At 44.7% G+C, this 17,729-nt stretch overlaps 1 protein-coding gene across 1 annotated transcript in view; it reads left to right on the top strand.

Annotated features, from left to right (window-relative positions):
• ATP8A2 (ATPase phospholipid transporting 8A2) overlaps window positions 1-17,729 on the top strand; it is a 1,255,085-nt gene that overhangs the window by 483,100 nt on the left and 754,256 nt on the right. Inside the window, exons 21-22 of the mRNA XM_073583121.1 lie at window positions 2,925-3,009; window positions 9,099-9,238. Of these exons, the coding sequence (XP_073439222.1) occupies window positions 2,925-3,009; window positions 9,099-9,238 (225 nt within the window). The remainder of the gene's footprint in view (window positions 1-2,924; window positions 3,010-9,098; window positions 9,239-17,729) is intronic.

Raw genomic sequence — 17,729 nt, 5'->3', positions numbered from 1 at the left:
CTCTGAACCGCTGGGCAAGGTCCCGAGCCTGATCCTCAAAGATCCCATCAGTGGAGCATATTCGCTTCATTCTCAAAAACTGTCAGGGACACTACGGACGTCCTGAAGAAATTAGATGGTCTCCATCTTGAATCAGATATGCTGTTTGCTACGATTGATGTAGAATCTCTGTATACATGTATTGGACATAAAGATGGATTGGAAGCTGTGGGGTTCTTCCTTGACATGAGTAATTTAGACCTGGCCCTACGATCATTGATCCTAGAACTGCTTGAATTTATTTTAACTCACAACTATTTCACCTTTAAAGACAAATTCTATCTGCAGCGACGCGGCACTGCAATGGGCGCGGCCTGTGCGCCGTCTTACGCTAACCTCTTCCTGGGACACTGGGAGCGGGAGGTTTTCGGAGATGGTGCATGTGCCGCGTCCCATGTGCAGTGCTGGTATCGCTATATCGACGATGTCTTTATAATTTGGCAGGGAACCGAGTCTGGCCTCCTCGATTTCATCTGTGGTTTAAACCAAAATTGTCGTAATATTAAACTGACCCACAGGGTGGCGGCGGGTGAGATTGATTTTTTGGATATTAAGATCAAATTATGCGGGGATGGTGCAATTCAAACTGATGTATTTCGGAAGGACACGTCTGTTAACTCCTTACTACATGCATCATCTGCCCATGACATTTCAACCATTCGAGCCATTCCTGTGGGTCAGTTTTTGAGAATGAAGCGAATATGCTCCACTGATGGGATCTTTGAGGATCAGGCTCGGGACCTTGCCCAGCGGTTCAGAGATCGTGGATATAGTATGAGAAACATTAAGTCGGGCTATTCTCGTGCCAGGAGGACCCCCCGCCAACAACTCCTTGACTCTAAACAGCGTGCCAATACATCTAGAGAACAACCACTGAGGTGCATCATGACTTACAATAATCAGTGGCACAGGATTAGAGAGATCATGGGAAAACACTGGTCTGTCTTACAAACAGACATGACATTAAAGGGAATTCTACCTGATAGACCCCTTTTGACTGCTAGAAGGGGAAGGAATTTGAAAGACTTTCTTGTGAGAAGTCATTATGTGGCTAAACCTACTAACCCTTTCGGTGCTAGGCCCCAGAGGTGGGGGTGTTACCCATGTGGCTCATGTGTGGCCTGCCAAAATATCGTTAGGGCAACCACCTTTAAGGCGGCTGATGGTAGTATGGAATACCACATTACAAATTATATCTCCTGCAGCACCACATATGTGGTGTACTATGCTGTATGTGGATGTAACCTGATCTACGTGGGCCTAACCTCCAGGGAGCTTCATACTAGAGTTAGGGAACATGTTAGGGATATAAGGGTGGCTAAGGAGACTTTGGATGTCACAACATTGAAGACTATCCCTCGGCACTTCAAGCAAGTCCATAATTGTGATCCACGGTCATTTAAAGTCAAGGGGATCGATCGAGTACACTTGGGGTCTAGGGGTGGAGATTATAAGAAGATCCTAGCCCAGCTTGAGTGCCGATGGATAGTCACTTTGGGTTCCATGACACCTCATGGACTCAATGAAAAGCTATCTTTTGCCCCCTTCCTTCAGTATTAATATGTCCTTCTGGCTGTTATATACACTTCTGTGTATGAATTGCTTTTGTTCTTGTTTTTAATTGTTGTTTTTATTCATCCTTCCTCAGTGTACAGTCAATTTGAGCTATTGGATGCTTTATGCGGGGTTACTTTTGACCGTATGTCCTCATCAAGCCCATCTGGAATTTTGGAGGAAATGGTGGATATTCAATTGCGTGGAACCTCATTTTCTTGCGCATAGGATATGTTATTGTCATTTTCTTTGCCCTTCATATAGATTTTGGAATTATATTTCAATATAATATTTTTTTGATTTTACAAAGTATCTCAGTGTTGTAATCTTCTGTTTATAATACACTAAGTCAGATTTTTGATAGCATGATATATTGCACCCCTTAGATACTATGATCTATGATAGATTGACTATTATGTTTAATCTTAAGTGGGCTGTGTCCCAGTTTAATGATGAAATTATATTGTAAGAATAAGAGGGTGCTATAATCATTACTAGACATTATCTATACAAAAGATTTGCTTAGAAATTTTTGTGATTTCATTTTTCTATATTGCGCTTGTTCCGCGCTTGTATTTCCAATTGCCCCTTCTTCTGGCCAGTACTTAAAATGGCCGCTGCGTGGTTGCGCATGCGCGGCTGGTCCCGTGGTCAGTGGGCGTCTCTGAAGGCGTCAGCTCTGCCTGGGGCGGGACAATGACGTCAGGAGAGTTGTATCTCTCCCTGTCCCTCCCACAGGCAATGACGGCCGGATGTGACGCGCCGCGATCGGGGCCCGCCTCTCATGCGCTCACTTCCTCCCGCAGTGATGCTAATTTTGGACACCTGGTCTTTAGTCATTTATACCCCGCACCTCTAGCAGTACCACACATGCCCCCGATGAAGCCTAGCGCGAAACGTGCGTAGGGGCTTTGGGGCTGGACGCCACGCACATGCACTTTTTTTATGGGTAAGCATGATTACTTTTCTGCAAAATCCCCCATGCTTTTTTTGCACACAGCACTTTATTGCAAAGTATTTGTATGAATTCCCCATGCTCTGTGCTATGCACTTTATTCTGATAGCAACACTAGACGTTTAAGTGTGAGATTTTTTTGCGTGGGCACTAGTTTTCATGCATTTCCTTGGGGCTTTGAAAACTTATTTTTTGCACTATTGCATTTACCATACATGTGCGGTGTATCCATCCCCTTCTCTTCGTAGTGTCATATCCGACATCTGATTATATGATTGTATCTTGTAATGTACACTTTTTATGCTTCCGAAATGAATGTTGTTTTTTTTCTGAGCTATTGGCTGAAATACTAATCTTATTCTTCATCATTTTTAAGGACAATGTTATATTTGAGAGGCTGTCGAGAGAATCCCAGTACATGGAGCAGACGTTAAACCATCTTGAACAGTTTGCTTCTGAAGGTAAATCACGTCTTCCTTGTAGATTTTGTTGATATTCTCATGGTTGCTCAGAAAGGTAAAGGTGGTCTTCCACTGCTTTCATACCTCTAGGATATCTCATATTTTGGGATATTTAGCACCGTATTTGCTCAATAAAGTAGCAGCTTTCCTGGCCTTTTCAAAAGTAGCCAGAAAACTTGGTGGGTTTGAACAAGAGGTGATGACTCCACCATTGGTCATTCAACTTTTACCGATCCTAAAACCAGTAATTGGTATAAATCTTAGTGTTTGGCCACCTTCGTTGGCTATGCATTGTATCGCCAGCAGATTGGGATTGATCTTTACTGTCAATGCCAAAGGGAAGAGAGGTGAACTCTATAGACCATCGGTGCACAACCAGCGACACCTGGCCATGATGACCTTCTGTGCGGCCTTCAGGAATCTCCGGATCCCCATTATTTCAGACTTCTATTCATTACTCCAAAAAGAAAAGATGGTTGTTCATGAAGATTATAATGGATGTTTGCACAATTCCCATATACTGCAATGGAGGTTGTCGCTCCTATGCATGACCACCTCCACTTCTTTTTTCTGGAGTTCCAAATGATACAGAGACACCTATTCTCCGCAAGTGGAAGTTCCAGGAATGGATTCAGTTACTACTTCAATGTCTCAAGAGTAATTTATTTAACCAATGGTACAAATAAAAATAGCCAACTGTGTAATATATATTTTTAACAGAAATCAGCTTCTTTCTCCCCCAGGACTGATTCTTTGCTGTCACTTTTTGGGTAAAATCTGTTTTCAGTGAAGATAGATTTTTCCATTAGTTACATAGGTTGAAAAAAGACCTCGGTCCATCAAGTTCATCCTTTCTCCACCAATTATACATTTTGTCACTAAATTAACTATAACCTACAATGTTCTGTGTACTGGGGAAATCATCCAGCCCTTTTATAAAAGCTGTTGTAGTATCTGCCATTACTACCTCTTGTGGTCGGCATTCCACAGTCTGACTGCTCTAACTGTAAAGAACCCTTTACTATTTAGCTGCCGGAATCGCCTTTCTTTCACCCGAAATGAGTGCCCCCTTGTCCTAAGTATGGTCCTTGGAAGGAATACGTCATTTGCCAGTCCTTTTGTACGGACCACACATATACATAGAAAAAAAAAAGATGTCTCAGAGGAGATCTCATTTATAAGCTAAAAACAAGAACAACTAGTGAGATAGGAGATGACAGATAGAATTCTGCTGCAAGGTCTCCTGAATGGACAGTTTTCAATAGAACTTCAAAAGCACCAACTGTCATCTCCTATCTCAGAAGTGGGAAAATCTGCATCATCAAAGACACATTTTACCTGTGAGTGATTTAAGAATTTTGAGAATTAAAGATCAGTAAAGGAGGAGAAAGAAGAAGCTTTCATAACTAAGATATACAGGGTGGGCCATGTATATGGATACACCTAAATAAAATGGGAATGGTTGGTAATAGCAACTTCCTGTTTGTGGCACATTAGTATATGGGATGGGGAAACTTTTCAAGATGGGTGGTGACCATGGCTGCCATTTTGAAGTCGGGCGTTTTGGATCCAACTTTATTTTTTCCATTGGGAAGAGGATCATGTGACACATCAGACTTATCGAGAATTTCACAAGAAAAACAATGGTGTGCTTTGTTTTAACGTAACTTTATTATTTCATGAGTTATTTACAAGTTTATGACCACTTATAAAATGTGTTCAAAGTGCTGCCCATTGTGTTGGATTGTCAATGCAACCCTCTTCTCCCACTCTTGACACACGCTCATGGTATGGTCTTCGCAATCCTGGGAATGCACAGCCAATGAACTCAGTTCAACTCACTGACGTCAGTGCGAGCGCCGCGGGAAAAGTTCTAAGCGGTATGTAGCATGTGTCGCTGGGCAGTTAGCTGTGATCGTGTTTGCCGCACAAAGCACTAAAATTTTATTCGGCTCTGACTTAGAATTGTCAGACACATGAAAAAAATCAAGATTGCAATACAACGAAAACCAGGGCTGTCAGCGTTACATTGGATCCTGGACAGTCCATTTAAAAAAAACATATCTATAATTCTTCATATGGAGTTTGTAAAAAATGTTGGCTGTCTATTATTTTTGGAGAAGTTGTCCAAAGAAAATAAAAAATCAAATTGTCATTGAGGACTAATACATGTTATAAAGGTTACCGTATTATACCCCTTCTCCAAAAATAACATGTAAAACTAAACCTTTACTTTAATCCAATTGATAAAAAATAAGACTGTTTTAAATCACAAGTTTACGTTGTGTTTTTTTTTTTTTGTCAAATGCCTTATAATTGTCCGAGATTAATAAAACCTCTCAACAAGCGCAGTATTTATTGTTGGAGAGATAAGGACTACAATTTTATCTTATAAGAAAACTTAAGGAATGATCATTTCTTGGATGAAAATTCTCTACACGGGGAATGATTTAAAGGTCTTATCAGAGACTGACGTGTCTAAGTGTATTAATGTCATTTTCAGTTTGATAAGTGAGCAACGTCTCACCGCCACCGCCTTCTATACACTCTGCATTAATGCTGGCCAGGCTGAAGCTCAACAAAACGCCAACATTCTATTCTTCCCCTTGTCCACAACCTAAATATAATGTCGGAATCAGAATTTAGAAGTTAAAGGATTTGTTGCCTTTGTAGAAGCAATGACCGTGCCTCAGGGCTAGGAAGAAGACCGGACGCGTATCGAAGAGCTTACATCATAGAATACTCAAAGAGACCAATTTTCCTTTTATTAGTCGCCAGGCAATACAAAACGTTCATAGACATCAATAAAGGAATGAAAAAATTCACTCCACTTCCATCAGTTAACAACACAGTGACATCTCCTTTTCACAAGCTGGAACCCTAAAATTGGCTCAAATTCACGGATACTAGATATTTGCACATTGCACCACAGGACCAGGTTCTCCGCCTCAGGCAAAAGTGCCACTGAGTTGGAAGATTGAAAACTGCTAAACAGTTTTCTCGTCTTCAGCTGAATTTTTTTTTTTGTTAAACCCCTTATTTATTAAAAAACACTTGCATGTCTCTATCGATCTAGCTATATACTGTATCTACATACAAAATTGAAGGCAGCACTCCCAAAAGAGAAAACTAGAAAAATTTAGTAGGCCAAAGTGACAGCAATGTTTTCAGTCCAATTGAAGACCTTTCTCAACCGGACCAAAACGTTGCCGTCATGTTCATAGCATAATTAACTAATTTTCTGCTTTTTACAATAAACCGATCAAAGAAGACAATTTAAACAGTTCAACACTACTAATATAACAAGTGATTTCTCCAAATTCAGCAAAAATGCCTCGTCTACTTATTACTGCAATTTCCAAATTATTCACCCCTTAATGACAAGTGTCTTTAGTGCTTATTAGAGCCCCTCTGGCTGTTATGACCTGCTGGAAATCTCAGTCCATACTCTATTAGCAGTGGCTTCCAGTTCACGAATATTCATAGAATCATAGAATCGTAAAGTTGGAAGGGACCTCCTGGGCCATCTGGTCCAACCCCCTGCTCAAAGCAGGATTCACTAAATCATCCCAGACAGATATCTGTCCAGCCTCTGTTTCTTGGGTTTGCATGCTGCCAACGCTTTCTTCACATTCCACCATAGCGTTTCTATGGGATACAAGATGGGAGTTTGTGACACCCATTCCAGAATCTTCCAGAACTATTTCTTCTAGTCTTGGTGGACCTTGAAGTATGCTTGGGATCATTTTCTAATTGAAAGGTTCAATAACTCCCAATCTTCAGCTTTTTCAGAGAAGACATGATATTTTCTCCTAGAATTTCCTGATTAAATCCATCTTTGCTCTCCACATACTTCAGGTTTCACATGCCAGAGGAAGCAAAGTAGTTTCAGAGCGTCACTGAACCACTGCCATGCTTTACTGTAGGTATCAATGAGCCCCTGCTATGCTTCACTTTAGGCCATGTGTTCTTTTCAGGGTATGCTTTACTCTTCCTCCTCCATACATACATTTCAATTTTGTTTCATTATACTACTGAACAGAATCTCCAAACTTCTGTTTATTTATATGATTTTGAGCATATTAGAGTCAAATTTTCTTGGTTAGTAAAGTTGCATATCTTGGAGTTTGGGCTTGGAATCCTTCAGTGTTTAATATGTGTCTTACTTTGTAAACAGAAACCTCTGCGCCTGAGGTCACCAAATCTTACTGTAAGTCTTTTGCAACCAATTGAGGGTTTTGGAGGAGACCACCTGTTTTCCCAGGAATCTGGTGGCAGGCAGTGATTACTTCCTATTTCTGCTATGAAAAGGTAGTGTTACCAGTGTTCCTATAACCTTGAACTTGGGAACTCTGCTTCAACTGTATCTCCAGGAACCAGAGGCGTAGCTAAGGTTTTGGTTCGGGGGGAGAGGCAACAAGGTAACCGTGATTACAACTATGGTGGCGCACCCTAATAGTGGATGTAGGAGAACCTCAGCAGATGACCACGCTGTTACTGAAAATAATCTCTATACAAACACCAACATTAATATTACCACCATATAGTGACAGTACAGTACAGTTACATATAGTAACTTACAGCTGACGTTCTTTCTGATGGAGTTGTTCACTTTTCCTGTCTTTTCCATCTGGCCCAGACTGACATGACAACTTCTCCAGCCAGGACTCGGCTGCAGAGATTACATCAAAGACATATGTGACTTCTCACATTTCCTGCAACTTCCCCATCTATTCCCAACCTGCACAAACTATTCATCCTGCTGATACCCAATGCGGAGCCACTGCTGCCGTATATGTCCCCATTACTGCACCTACTGTGTGATACTGTGTGCCCTCTAGATGGTTAAACAAACCTCTAGAATATAGTAGTGCCCTGTGCAAGTGCCCTAGAAAACAGTGCCCACATTTTGCCCCCAGAAATTAATAATGCCCTCTGTGTGCACCTTTGACAGTATCAATAAACTGAATTACTCTATATAGTATAATACACTCCCTATAGGCATACTCTATATACTGTAGTGCACTCCCCATAGGCCTCTATAGTATAAAGCACTCCCCATGTGCCTCTATAGTATAATGCACTCCCCATAGGCAGACTCTGTATAGTATAATGCACCCCCATGGGCAGACTCTATAGTATAATAGACACCTCCATAGGAAGACTCTGTATAGTATAATGTACTCTCTATAGACAGACTCTATATAGTATAATGCACTCCCCATAGGCAGACTCTGTATAGTATAATGCACTCCCCTTATCTGTACATGAGGGATTGTATTCAGGGAGATGAACGCAGGGTTGCTGACCATGTAAAAAATTCAGAATAGTCATTAAAACTAGCACACTTTTTTCCCTGTCCATAAAAAAAAGTTGATTGTGTTGATGTTGACTTTAATTATCATCATGTTACAGTTTACAGTGAATTCAGCTAATGTTTTTTTTAGAATTATGGGCTGTATGCATTTATCATTTATAATCATAATGATTTTTGGTTTTCCAATGTGTCCATAAAAAATATTCTGTCCATGATTTTTTGATTACCTGTCCAGAAAAAAAAGTTAAGTTGGCAACTGTGGATGAATAATCCTGAGACTGCAGTAATTTTAATTACTGTATTTTTGTGTAAATTTGGAGAACCAAGTTACTATTTTAGTTATGTTGAGCTCTTTAAACGGGTTAACTACCTGCCTGTTGTGCCCAGTGCAGATATTTGCCGGCACAGAGTGGTCACATACCGGTGCAGTAGGCGATTCAGCGGCATCCACTGATGTCACATTGACAGATCAGCAGCTTCTATTCTGCTCTGGTTTGTTGAAGGGGCGTGACTGCTGACGTCATGCTGATTGACAGCTGGCTTTCCACTGCTTTTCTGCGGGAAGTCAGATGTCAATCAGCATGGCTTCAGGAGTAACGCCCCAGCAGCCCGAAAGAAGAAGAGCTACTTTGACACTGAGCAGCTGAATCGTTGGCACGAGGTGTCAGTGACTTCTCTGAGCTTTCACGCGAGTAGAACCGGCAGGTAGTTGCCTTTTGTTAGCAACTATGTCTATCTATCTGAGTTGTATTTGTTTTCTCCTTATGTTAAGGCTTGAGAACATTGTGCATTGCATATGTAGACCTTGATGAATCGGAGTACAAGGAATGGCTGAAGGTTCATAATGAAGCCAGTGTGGTTCTGAAGGACAGAGTGCAGAAACTTGAGGAGTGCTATGAGCTTATTGAAAAGGTGAGTAGTGCATAGTCTGATGGCCTTTGAGTTTCCAGCTGTTTCTGTACTACAACACCCAAGATGTTCCACCCGTATATGGAGTAGGTGTGGATTTCCCTGTGTCAGGAATACCGCACTACACTCGCTCACTGAGCCAGTGCGCATGTCCTGAGTCCAAAAAAACCGTGCTCAAAGATACCTGTGGAGCAGGGCAGCAGTGGTGACAATGCGTGCTTCAAACTATCAGGACCTGAAGCACGTGACTGCTGGGGGCGTGGCCTAAGCTCCACAGAGCTAGGAGCTGCAGGGAAACTCCTAGAAAGGTAACTACGGGACAGGTTACCAAGGGGCATAGACAGGGGCGGAAACCAGATCAAGCCGGGGTCAATGCACGAGATAGCAGGACAGTACTAAAGGGTTAGACAGAGCGGATAGTCAGGACGTAGCAATAGATCAGAAAACCAGAACGGGCAATAGACGGTACAATAGGGGCATATGGTTGCGGAGTAACAATAGCCAAGCCAGGAGGTCAGAACCAGAGAAGACAATAGTACCTAAAACGTGAGACGGAGTTCAGAGTGAGGGGACAGGCCGGGTCATACACGGGAATCAAACAAGCAATGCAGTACACGCACACCAGGGGGGTCGGTCAGACACACAGCCAGAATAACAGTATAGCTGACAGAGAATGCTAGTCTGGAGTGAGTATAAATACCCCTCACAGATCCAAAGAGAGGCCGGCAAAAGTTAACCTTGTGAGAACAGGACATTAACCATGTCCTAACCATGACAGTACCCCCCCTCTCAATGGGGGCCACTGGACCCCCAGGTTTCTCAGGGTATCTGGCATGAAAAGCCTGCACCAGTCGATCAGCGTGCATCGAACTGGACGGAACCCATGACCGATCCTCAACGGAATATCCCTTCCAATGGATAAGGTACTGAAGTCTCCGGCGCACCCACCGTGAATCAATCATGCGCCCTACCTTGTACTCCAGTTGACCCTTTAACAACACTGGTGGAGCCACAGATGATGGATCTTCTCTAACTGTCCCCACAGGCTTTAATAGGGACCTGTGGAAGACGTTAGAGATTTTGAAGGAGGTGGGAAACTGTAATGTGTATGCCACCGGGTTAATCACCTCTACAATCTTGTATGGGCCAATAAATTTGGGGCCCAACTTCATAGAGGGTATTTTAAGTTTGATGTTACGGGTGGACAACCAGACTTTTTCCCCCACTGTCAACGCAGGAACCACACCCCTCCTCCTGTCTGCAAAATGTTTGAACTTCTTCTGGGCTTTGGAGATGTTCCCCTGCACCTCCTTCCAGAGGGTTTTTAATTGTTGTACCATCCCCTCGGCACCAGAGCAATCCGAATCCATATGAGAAAATTCCCCAAACTGCGGAACAAACCCATAATTGACCTGAAAGGGAGACTTTCCGGTAGATTTTCCAGGTTTTCAAACAGCCCCTTAGTTGTCAGGAAAGCTGTTTTCCATTTGTCCCCCTCCCGGATCCTTATAAGGTTATAAGCCCCTCGTAGATCGAGCTTAGAAAACCATTTGGCCCCGTGAGTTGATTGCATAGATCAGGAATCAACGGGAGAGGGTACGTGTTCTTAACAGTAATTTTGTTCAGTTCTCGAAAGTCGAGGCACGGTCGCAACCCACCATCTTTTTTCTTTACAAAGAAAAACCCCGATGCCACGGGTGAGACCGAGGGCCGAATATGCCCCTTGTGAAGGCTTACTTTAATGTACTCTTTCATAGCTTGGCGCTCAGGCCCGGACAAATTAAACAAACGAGCCTCGGGTAATTTGGCACCAGGTACTAAATCGATAGCACAATCATATGGTCTATGTGGTGGGAGTGCCTCAGCCTTGCTTTCGGAAAACACATCTTTGAAGTCTCTCAGGTACTCCAGAATACCCTCCAGACCGACAGATGACACAGATACAGATTTTATCGGATTGACAAAAGGAACCGGGTTACAACACAGACCAATATCATTACATCCCCATCGGGTGATCTCCCCCTTCACCCAATCAATAAGAGGATTGTGGCGTTGCAACCAGGGCATTCCCAATACCAGTCCTGCAGGCAGATTATTCATAATGAAACAACTTAAATTTTCCACATGAGTGGAACCCACTTTCATAGAAAAAACTTCAGACATAAAACAAATTCCATCCCGGGTAAGAGGGGATGAATCCACAGCCACAATTTTAACAGGGTCTTTTAACCTGACTGTCCCTATCTTATTAAGAGCCACAACTTGGGCATCAATCAGATTAATGGAGGAACCACAGTCGACAAAGGCGGTGGTCATAACAGGACCGCCAGCAAGTTCCAATTCAACCTGGAGCACCATTTTTATACGTGAGAAAAAATGTACCTGGGAGTCTGGACAACCTCCTCGATTGTTGCCCAGACTCAGTCATTTCTCTGAAGAAGGGCAGGAGGGGCAATTCCTTTTCCAATGTCCAGAGGCTCCACAGTAAAAGCATAGTAGGTTGTCTCTACGGTGCCTTCTCTCTTTCTCCTTAACCGAGACTGACCCAACCTCCATGGGCTCAGATACAGGTGCAGTGTCACACAATTTGGGGTACAAGGGAGACTCTTGTTGCATCATTCCTCTAGCACAGAGTCTTCGGTCCATACGGACCGCCTGCATCATGGCGTCCTCCAGGGTATCAGGAGGCGGATGTAATGCCAGAGCGTCCTGCAGATGGTCAGACAGGCCCCTGCGAAACAACCCTCTCAGGGCGACGTCGTTCCAGGATACTTCGGACGTCCAACGTCTAAACTCTGAGCAGAATCATTCAGCAGAGTGCCTCCCCTGTGTCACACTCATCACCATATCCTCTGCCAGACGCACTCTGTCAGGCTCATCATAAATGTGCCCCAGAGCCTCAAAGAACAAATTCACAGACATACATTCAGGAGCAGAGGAAGAGAGAGAGAGAAAGCCCATGCCTGTGGAGCCCCCCGAAGTAGGGAAATAATGACCCCCACCCTCTGGAACTCATCCTCGGAGGAGCGGGGCCTTAGAGAAAAAAAAAAGCTTGCATCCTTCTCTGAAAGACTTGAACTCCCCTGAGAAAAGGTCTGGCAATTTGACCGGACATTCGGGAGACGCTAATGACACATCTCTACCCCCTCCCAGAACCAAAGAGAGGCCGGCAAAAGTTAACCCTGTGAGAACAGGACAATAACCATGTCCTAACCATGATACCCTGCTGTTGTGTTTGCCTGAAGTTCTGACCATATGGTCAGATCACTTTATTACCAATGACAACCTTTATTCTGGAAGGTATTGTGTCGATTCTAAACATTGTTTTTGTTCCCTGGAATACTTGCACTCTGGGCTCCGAGACCCTTCGATCCTTGAGATATTTTCTTACAGTGACTGTCGGCACAAAGAGGGAATGGGGCCACTTGGGATAAATATGCTACAAGCCATGACATCACCGTGAACTTGATATTACAGCTCAGTGTGACACCACAACCCTTTATTACTCTGTTGTAATTATTTCAAAAAGAAAAACATCAAATCTCTACACTATCCTGCGGTCCCTGAAGCTTTGGGTTTAGCAGCGAAGACCTTGAGGCTTTCCTGAAAATATGAAACCAATTAATATCCTGTATGAAGATCCCTCTAAATAGTCATGGATAGCTAACTGTCAGAAGGGCAGAGCTAAGGTGAAATGGAGGGGATTATGGATGGAAAGGAGGGCTTGAAGCCGGGGTTATTAATACTGCAATTGAAGCTAAATTAGTAACAGGATTGCTAGAGAGGGGTCACATCATAGCTAACCTAAGGGTGCTGATATTAGCCTGCAATACCTTGTCTCCGAGCTAGGAGAAGCCAATTCCAACTCAGGGGTAGTAATTTTAGGAAGTTTTCTATTAGTAACTTCAATGGAAATGCTACTTTACCTACCCTTGTGACAACTTTGCAAATTTTCTGATTTTCTTTTTTTTTTTTTTTTTTTTTTTTACACTTTAAGGATAAGTTCCCATAATGCGTTTTGGTGAGTTTTTTTAACACTGCATACTTGTAAAAAATGCAAGTAACCTATTTACTTAATGAGTGCAGAAATGGTGCAGAGAATCTGCAACGTCAAAAACTCAACAAAAACTCATGGTGGGTAGCAAGGTGGCTCAGTGGTTAGCACTCCTTGCAGCGCTGGGGTCCTGGATTCAAATCCCACCAAGGACAACATCTGCAAGGAGTTTGTATGTTCTTCCCGTGTTTGCATGGGTTTCCTGTGGATACTCTGGTTTCCTCCCACACTCCAAAGACATACTGTCACGGTCACTGTGTGTCTGGACGCAGATGTTACCGCAAGGCGGACCCATAACACACGTGACCCTGGATACAGCGCCTCCAGTGGGGCGATTTTAAATAATAAAACGTGCAGATGGATACACCGCCTCCACCTGGCGAATTTAGGTATTACACGTTAATACAAATTCTGGAAACCCCGCCTCCAGTAAGGCGAATTTAAATAATAAGGGGGACCTGGGAAACATTAACAATGGTGGGCCCTGCGATAGGGAATGGGGACGAGGAGACCTCCTAAGCTCCCCTGAGCCAGCGTCCCTGCACTCCTTACATTCCCTATACAGGCTCCGCACCTGTCGCCGCACGCGAACCTTTAACCCTTGCTCGCCCTGACTCTAAACCCTCACTAGGGAATTGGGCGGTGCGGAGACTAATCCCACCACTGCACTAATAACACACATGAGGGAAAGAGACAATACAGGGGGACACCACTTAGCTTTATGCTCTGTGCTTATGCTCCTGCAACAGAGCCCTCCACCTGCGTGTGTCTTCTCCTCCACCCGGATCCATCACCATAACAGGATCCTTCACCATAGTGCAGCCTTGGAGCAGAGTCCACCACCAGTTGCTGCTGCTTAGTAACAGAGTCCCAAAGATGAGTTCAGCTTCTGCCACGAAGTCAAGCATGCTTGAGTCCAGCTCAGCAGCCAAGTCCCACATGGTGAGTGCCACTCTCCATAGTAGCCACTCCACCAGTCCATGCAGACACTTCCTGCTGACACCATCACTGCGACCCCACCACGCCATGCCAGCCCTTCGTCCAGACACCATAGCTGACACACGTCCCCCCTGGCTAAGCTGCGCAGGACTCCTCCTCAGCTCCATCCTTCCACCAGGCTCTCACCAACTCAGAATCAAAGAATGAATCAATATCACCAGCAGTGATTGCACACCCTGAGACCCATTTATAGAGCCCCACACCAGAATCATAATTACAGAGAACTTTAAACTGAAAACCTAAGGTGCGATACCACTAACCACCACCGGGGACAGTCAAGTCACCTTGGAAAACTGCCAAAAGGAAAAAAAGTTCACTCTGTGATTTTAAAACTGTCAGATCACTTCAGATCATGACACATACTGATATGGGATTTAGGGCTCATACTCACTTGCGAGAGATTCACATGATTCTCGTGTGAGTCTCTCGCATGAAAACCCGGCACTGCCGCCGGCACTGGGATCGGAGCGTGCGGCTACATAGAAATACATGCAGCCGCACGCTTCAGTCTGAGTGTCGGCGGCAGTGCCGGGTTTTCATGCGAGAGACTCGCACGAGAACAGTGCGAGTCTCTCGCAAGTGAGTATGAGCCCTTAGATTGCGAGTCCCGCCTGGGACACTGCCAGTGTGTAACGCGCTGTGGAATTAATGGCGCTATATAAATAAGTAAAATAAATAAACATAGCCTAAAGGTATGATTGCAGAATGATGGAAAAAATAAGCAATAAAAGCTAACCAGTGGCATCAATTTATGCTTCAGATTTTCAGTATTGTAATGAATAGTATAAAACACATAGCAAAGCTCCATGCAACACATTTAGATTTTTATACTGATTCTCTAGAGCACTTGTCGCAGATCCATGGCAAAAACCACACAGCAAAATTGGTGGAAGATGATCCAGAGAATATCATAGAAATAAATAGAATATAATGCAGCCCCACATGGAGTATAATGTAGCCACCCCCCCCCCCTAGAATGTAAACCAGCCCCTAAGTCCTACAGTCTTATGGCCACCTGGAATCACTCACTGATATACATACAGTCGTGCTCAAAAGTTTACATAACCAGGCAGAATTTTTGCTTTCTTGGCTTTTTTTCAGAGAACATGGATGATAACAACAAAACTTTTCCTCCACTCATGGTTAGTGGTTGGGTGAAGCCAGTTATTGTCAAACTACTGTGTTTTCTCTTTTTAAATCATAATGACAACTTTGCCAATTTTGTTTTATTTTTAATAAGGATCGGAATAAGAAAAAATTGGATAGTTTTTTTTAAAATACTGTATATACTCGTGTATAAGCCGACCCACCCCCCATTATTTTGTCACAAAAAACTGGGAAAACTTATTGACTCGCGTATAAGCCTAGGGTGCACAGTGAGTGGCCCCAGTTTTGATGCACAGTGAGTGGCCCCAGGTAATGAGGACAGTGAGTGGCTCCAGATAATGCTGCACAGTGTGTTATGGGCCCAGATAATGCTGCACAGTGTGTTATGGGCCCAGATAATGCTGCACAGTGTGTTGTGGCCCCAGATAATTCTGCACAGTGTGTTGTGGCCCCAGATAATGCTGCACAGTGTCTTGTGGCCCCAGATAATGCTGCACAGTGTGTTGTGGCCCCATTTAATGCTGCACAGTGTGTTGTGGCCCCAGATAATGCTGCACAGTGCGTGTCCCCAGAGTGCGTGGCCCCAGATAATGCTGCACAGTGTTACGGGCTGGCGGAACGCACCAAATAAATAAAGATGAAATATGAGGGGTGCGTTCGCAGCCGGGGCCCACCTTGCAGAGGTGACCAACTGCTGCTAAACAATGAGGGGAAGGCATGTAGGAGAAAAGCCGGACACCAGTAGGTAACCCCTGACTCAGTGCTAGCAGGCACGAACTCCGTTGCTTCACGTAGCACGTGCCTGCCGGCGAACAACCACAACCTGTTTACGTCACAGGTCACGGTAGTGTGAACCACTGCTTATGACGGGTGCAATGTCCGCCCTAACGGATGCCACTAACCAGCCTAACAACTGTGCTGGAAAGCGCACACATGGCGCACGGCGTTACTGTGGTGCACGCTGCAGTAGCAGTGTCGAGGAGGCCAGTACTGGCCGACGCCCTAGGCGCTGAAGGTAGATGAGGATAACACTGCGGCGCTGTGCAGTGTCCGAGCTATTGAGCTGACTCTAATTCCTAACCCTAACTCATACATAATATCCAAGGAGGGGGAATTATAATGCGTCAGTCACCAGGCTCATTCATCCATCATCATGCATACACTAAGTACTATAGCCTCAGAGTCTATCATAGCGCATGGCGGGGCGGCCATGCGAACCTTTTATAGCCGTGCCCTTCCGGGACCTTCATGATCCTCCAGGTGGACCAATCAGAACTGGAGAAGGACCTGAGCATGTGACTCCCGATCCCCAATGGGAGATCGTCTCATGAGCATGCTCAGTGGACCGAAGGAAGGACTTAGACTCTGGAGTTTTTTGCTGCTGGCCAGGCTGCATTGCCATAACTGGACCAGAGGTAGCAGCAGCAACCGAACCCACAATGCTGGTGTGGGCAGAACACCTGGGATCGTGGAGTCTGCTGAGCAGGCTCCTCTGCGGCCGGAGGGGAATGGGAGACTGTTGATGGCAAGGCTCGGGATTCCCGCTCTGCAGTGCCCGGAACCCGACGTCTAACACAGTGAGTGGCCCCAGATAATGCTGCACAGTGTGTTGTGGCCCCAGATAATGCTGCACAGTGAGTGACCCCAGATAATGCTGCACAGTGAGTGGCACAAGATAATGCTGCACAGTGAGTGGCCCCAGATAATGAGGACAGTGTGTGGCCCCAGTTTTGCTGCATAGTGTGTGGCCCCAGAGAATGAGGACAGTGAGTGGCCCCATCATGTTGCTGCTGCTGCCGCTGCCTTTGATACAAAAAAAACCTGTATACTCACCACCTGCTGCCCGCTGCTCATCAGCGTTGCAGGCTCTGGAACGGGGACAGGTGAGTATGGTTCCCCTGTCATAGTCACCCCCTCCTGGCTCGTCTCTGCAGCCCCCCTGCTTGTTTCATGTTCTCGGCGCCGCTGCTCTTCTTGCTTCAGCGGTCACATGGTACCGCTCATTAAAGTCATAAATATGCGCATATTCATGAGTTTAATGAGTGGTACCACGTGACCGCTGAAGCAGGAAGAGCAGGGGAGCTGAGAATATGGAGCAAGCAGGGGGGCTGCAGAGACGAGCCAGGAGGGCGTGAGTATGATCTCTGACACCCCCGATCCCCCTCCCCTGCCGACCCCCCCCGGTATATGACTCGTGTATAAGCAGAGAAAGGGACTTTCAGCCCAAAAAATGGGCTGCAAATCTCGGCTTATACACGAGTATATATGGTACATGTAACACAAAATCCTGATTTAAGCAGTAGGTCATTTTCTGATGATAGCTTCTCTTTAACG

The sequence above is a fragment of the Dendrobates tinctorius genome, unplaced genomic scaffold (assembly GCF_039654945.1).
Source record: "Dendrobates tinctorius isolate UK_male_01 unplaced genomic scaffold, ASM3965494v1 ptg000075l, whole genome shotgun sequence".
NCBI lineage: Eukaryota > Metazoa > Chordata > Amphibia > Anura > Dendrobatidae > Dendrobates > Dendrobates tinctorius.
The sequence above is the reverse complement of the archived record's forward strand: the minus strand, read 5'-3'. Positions and strand labels throughout refer to the sequence as shown.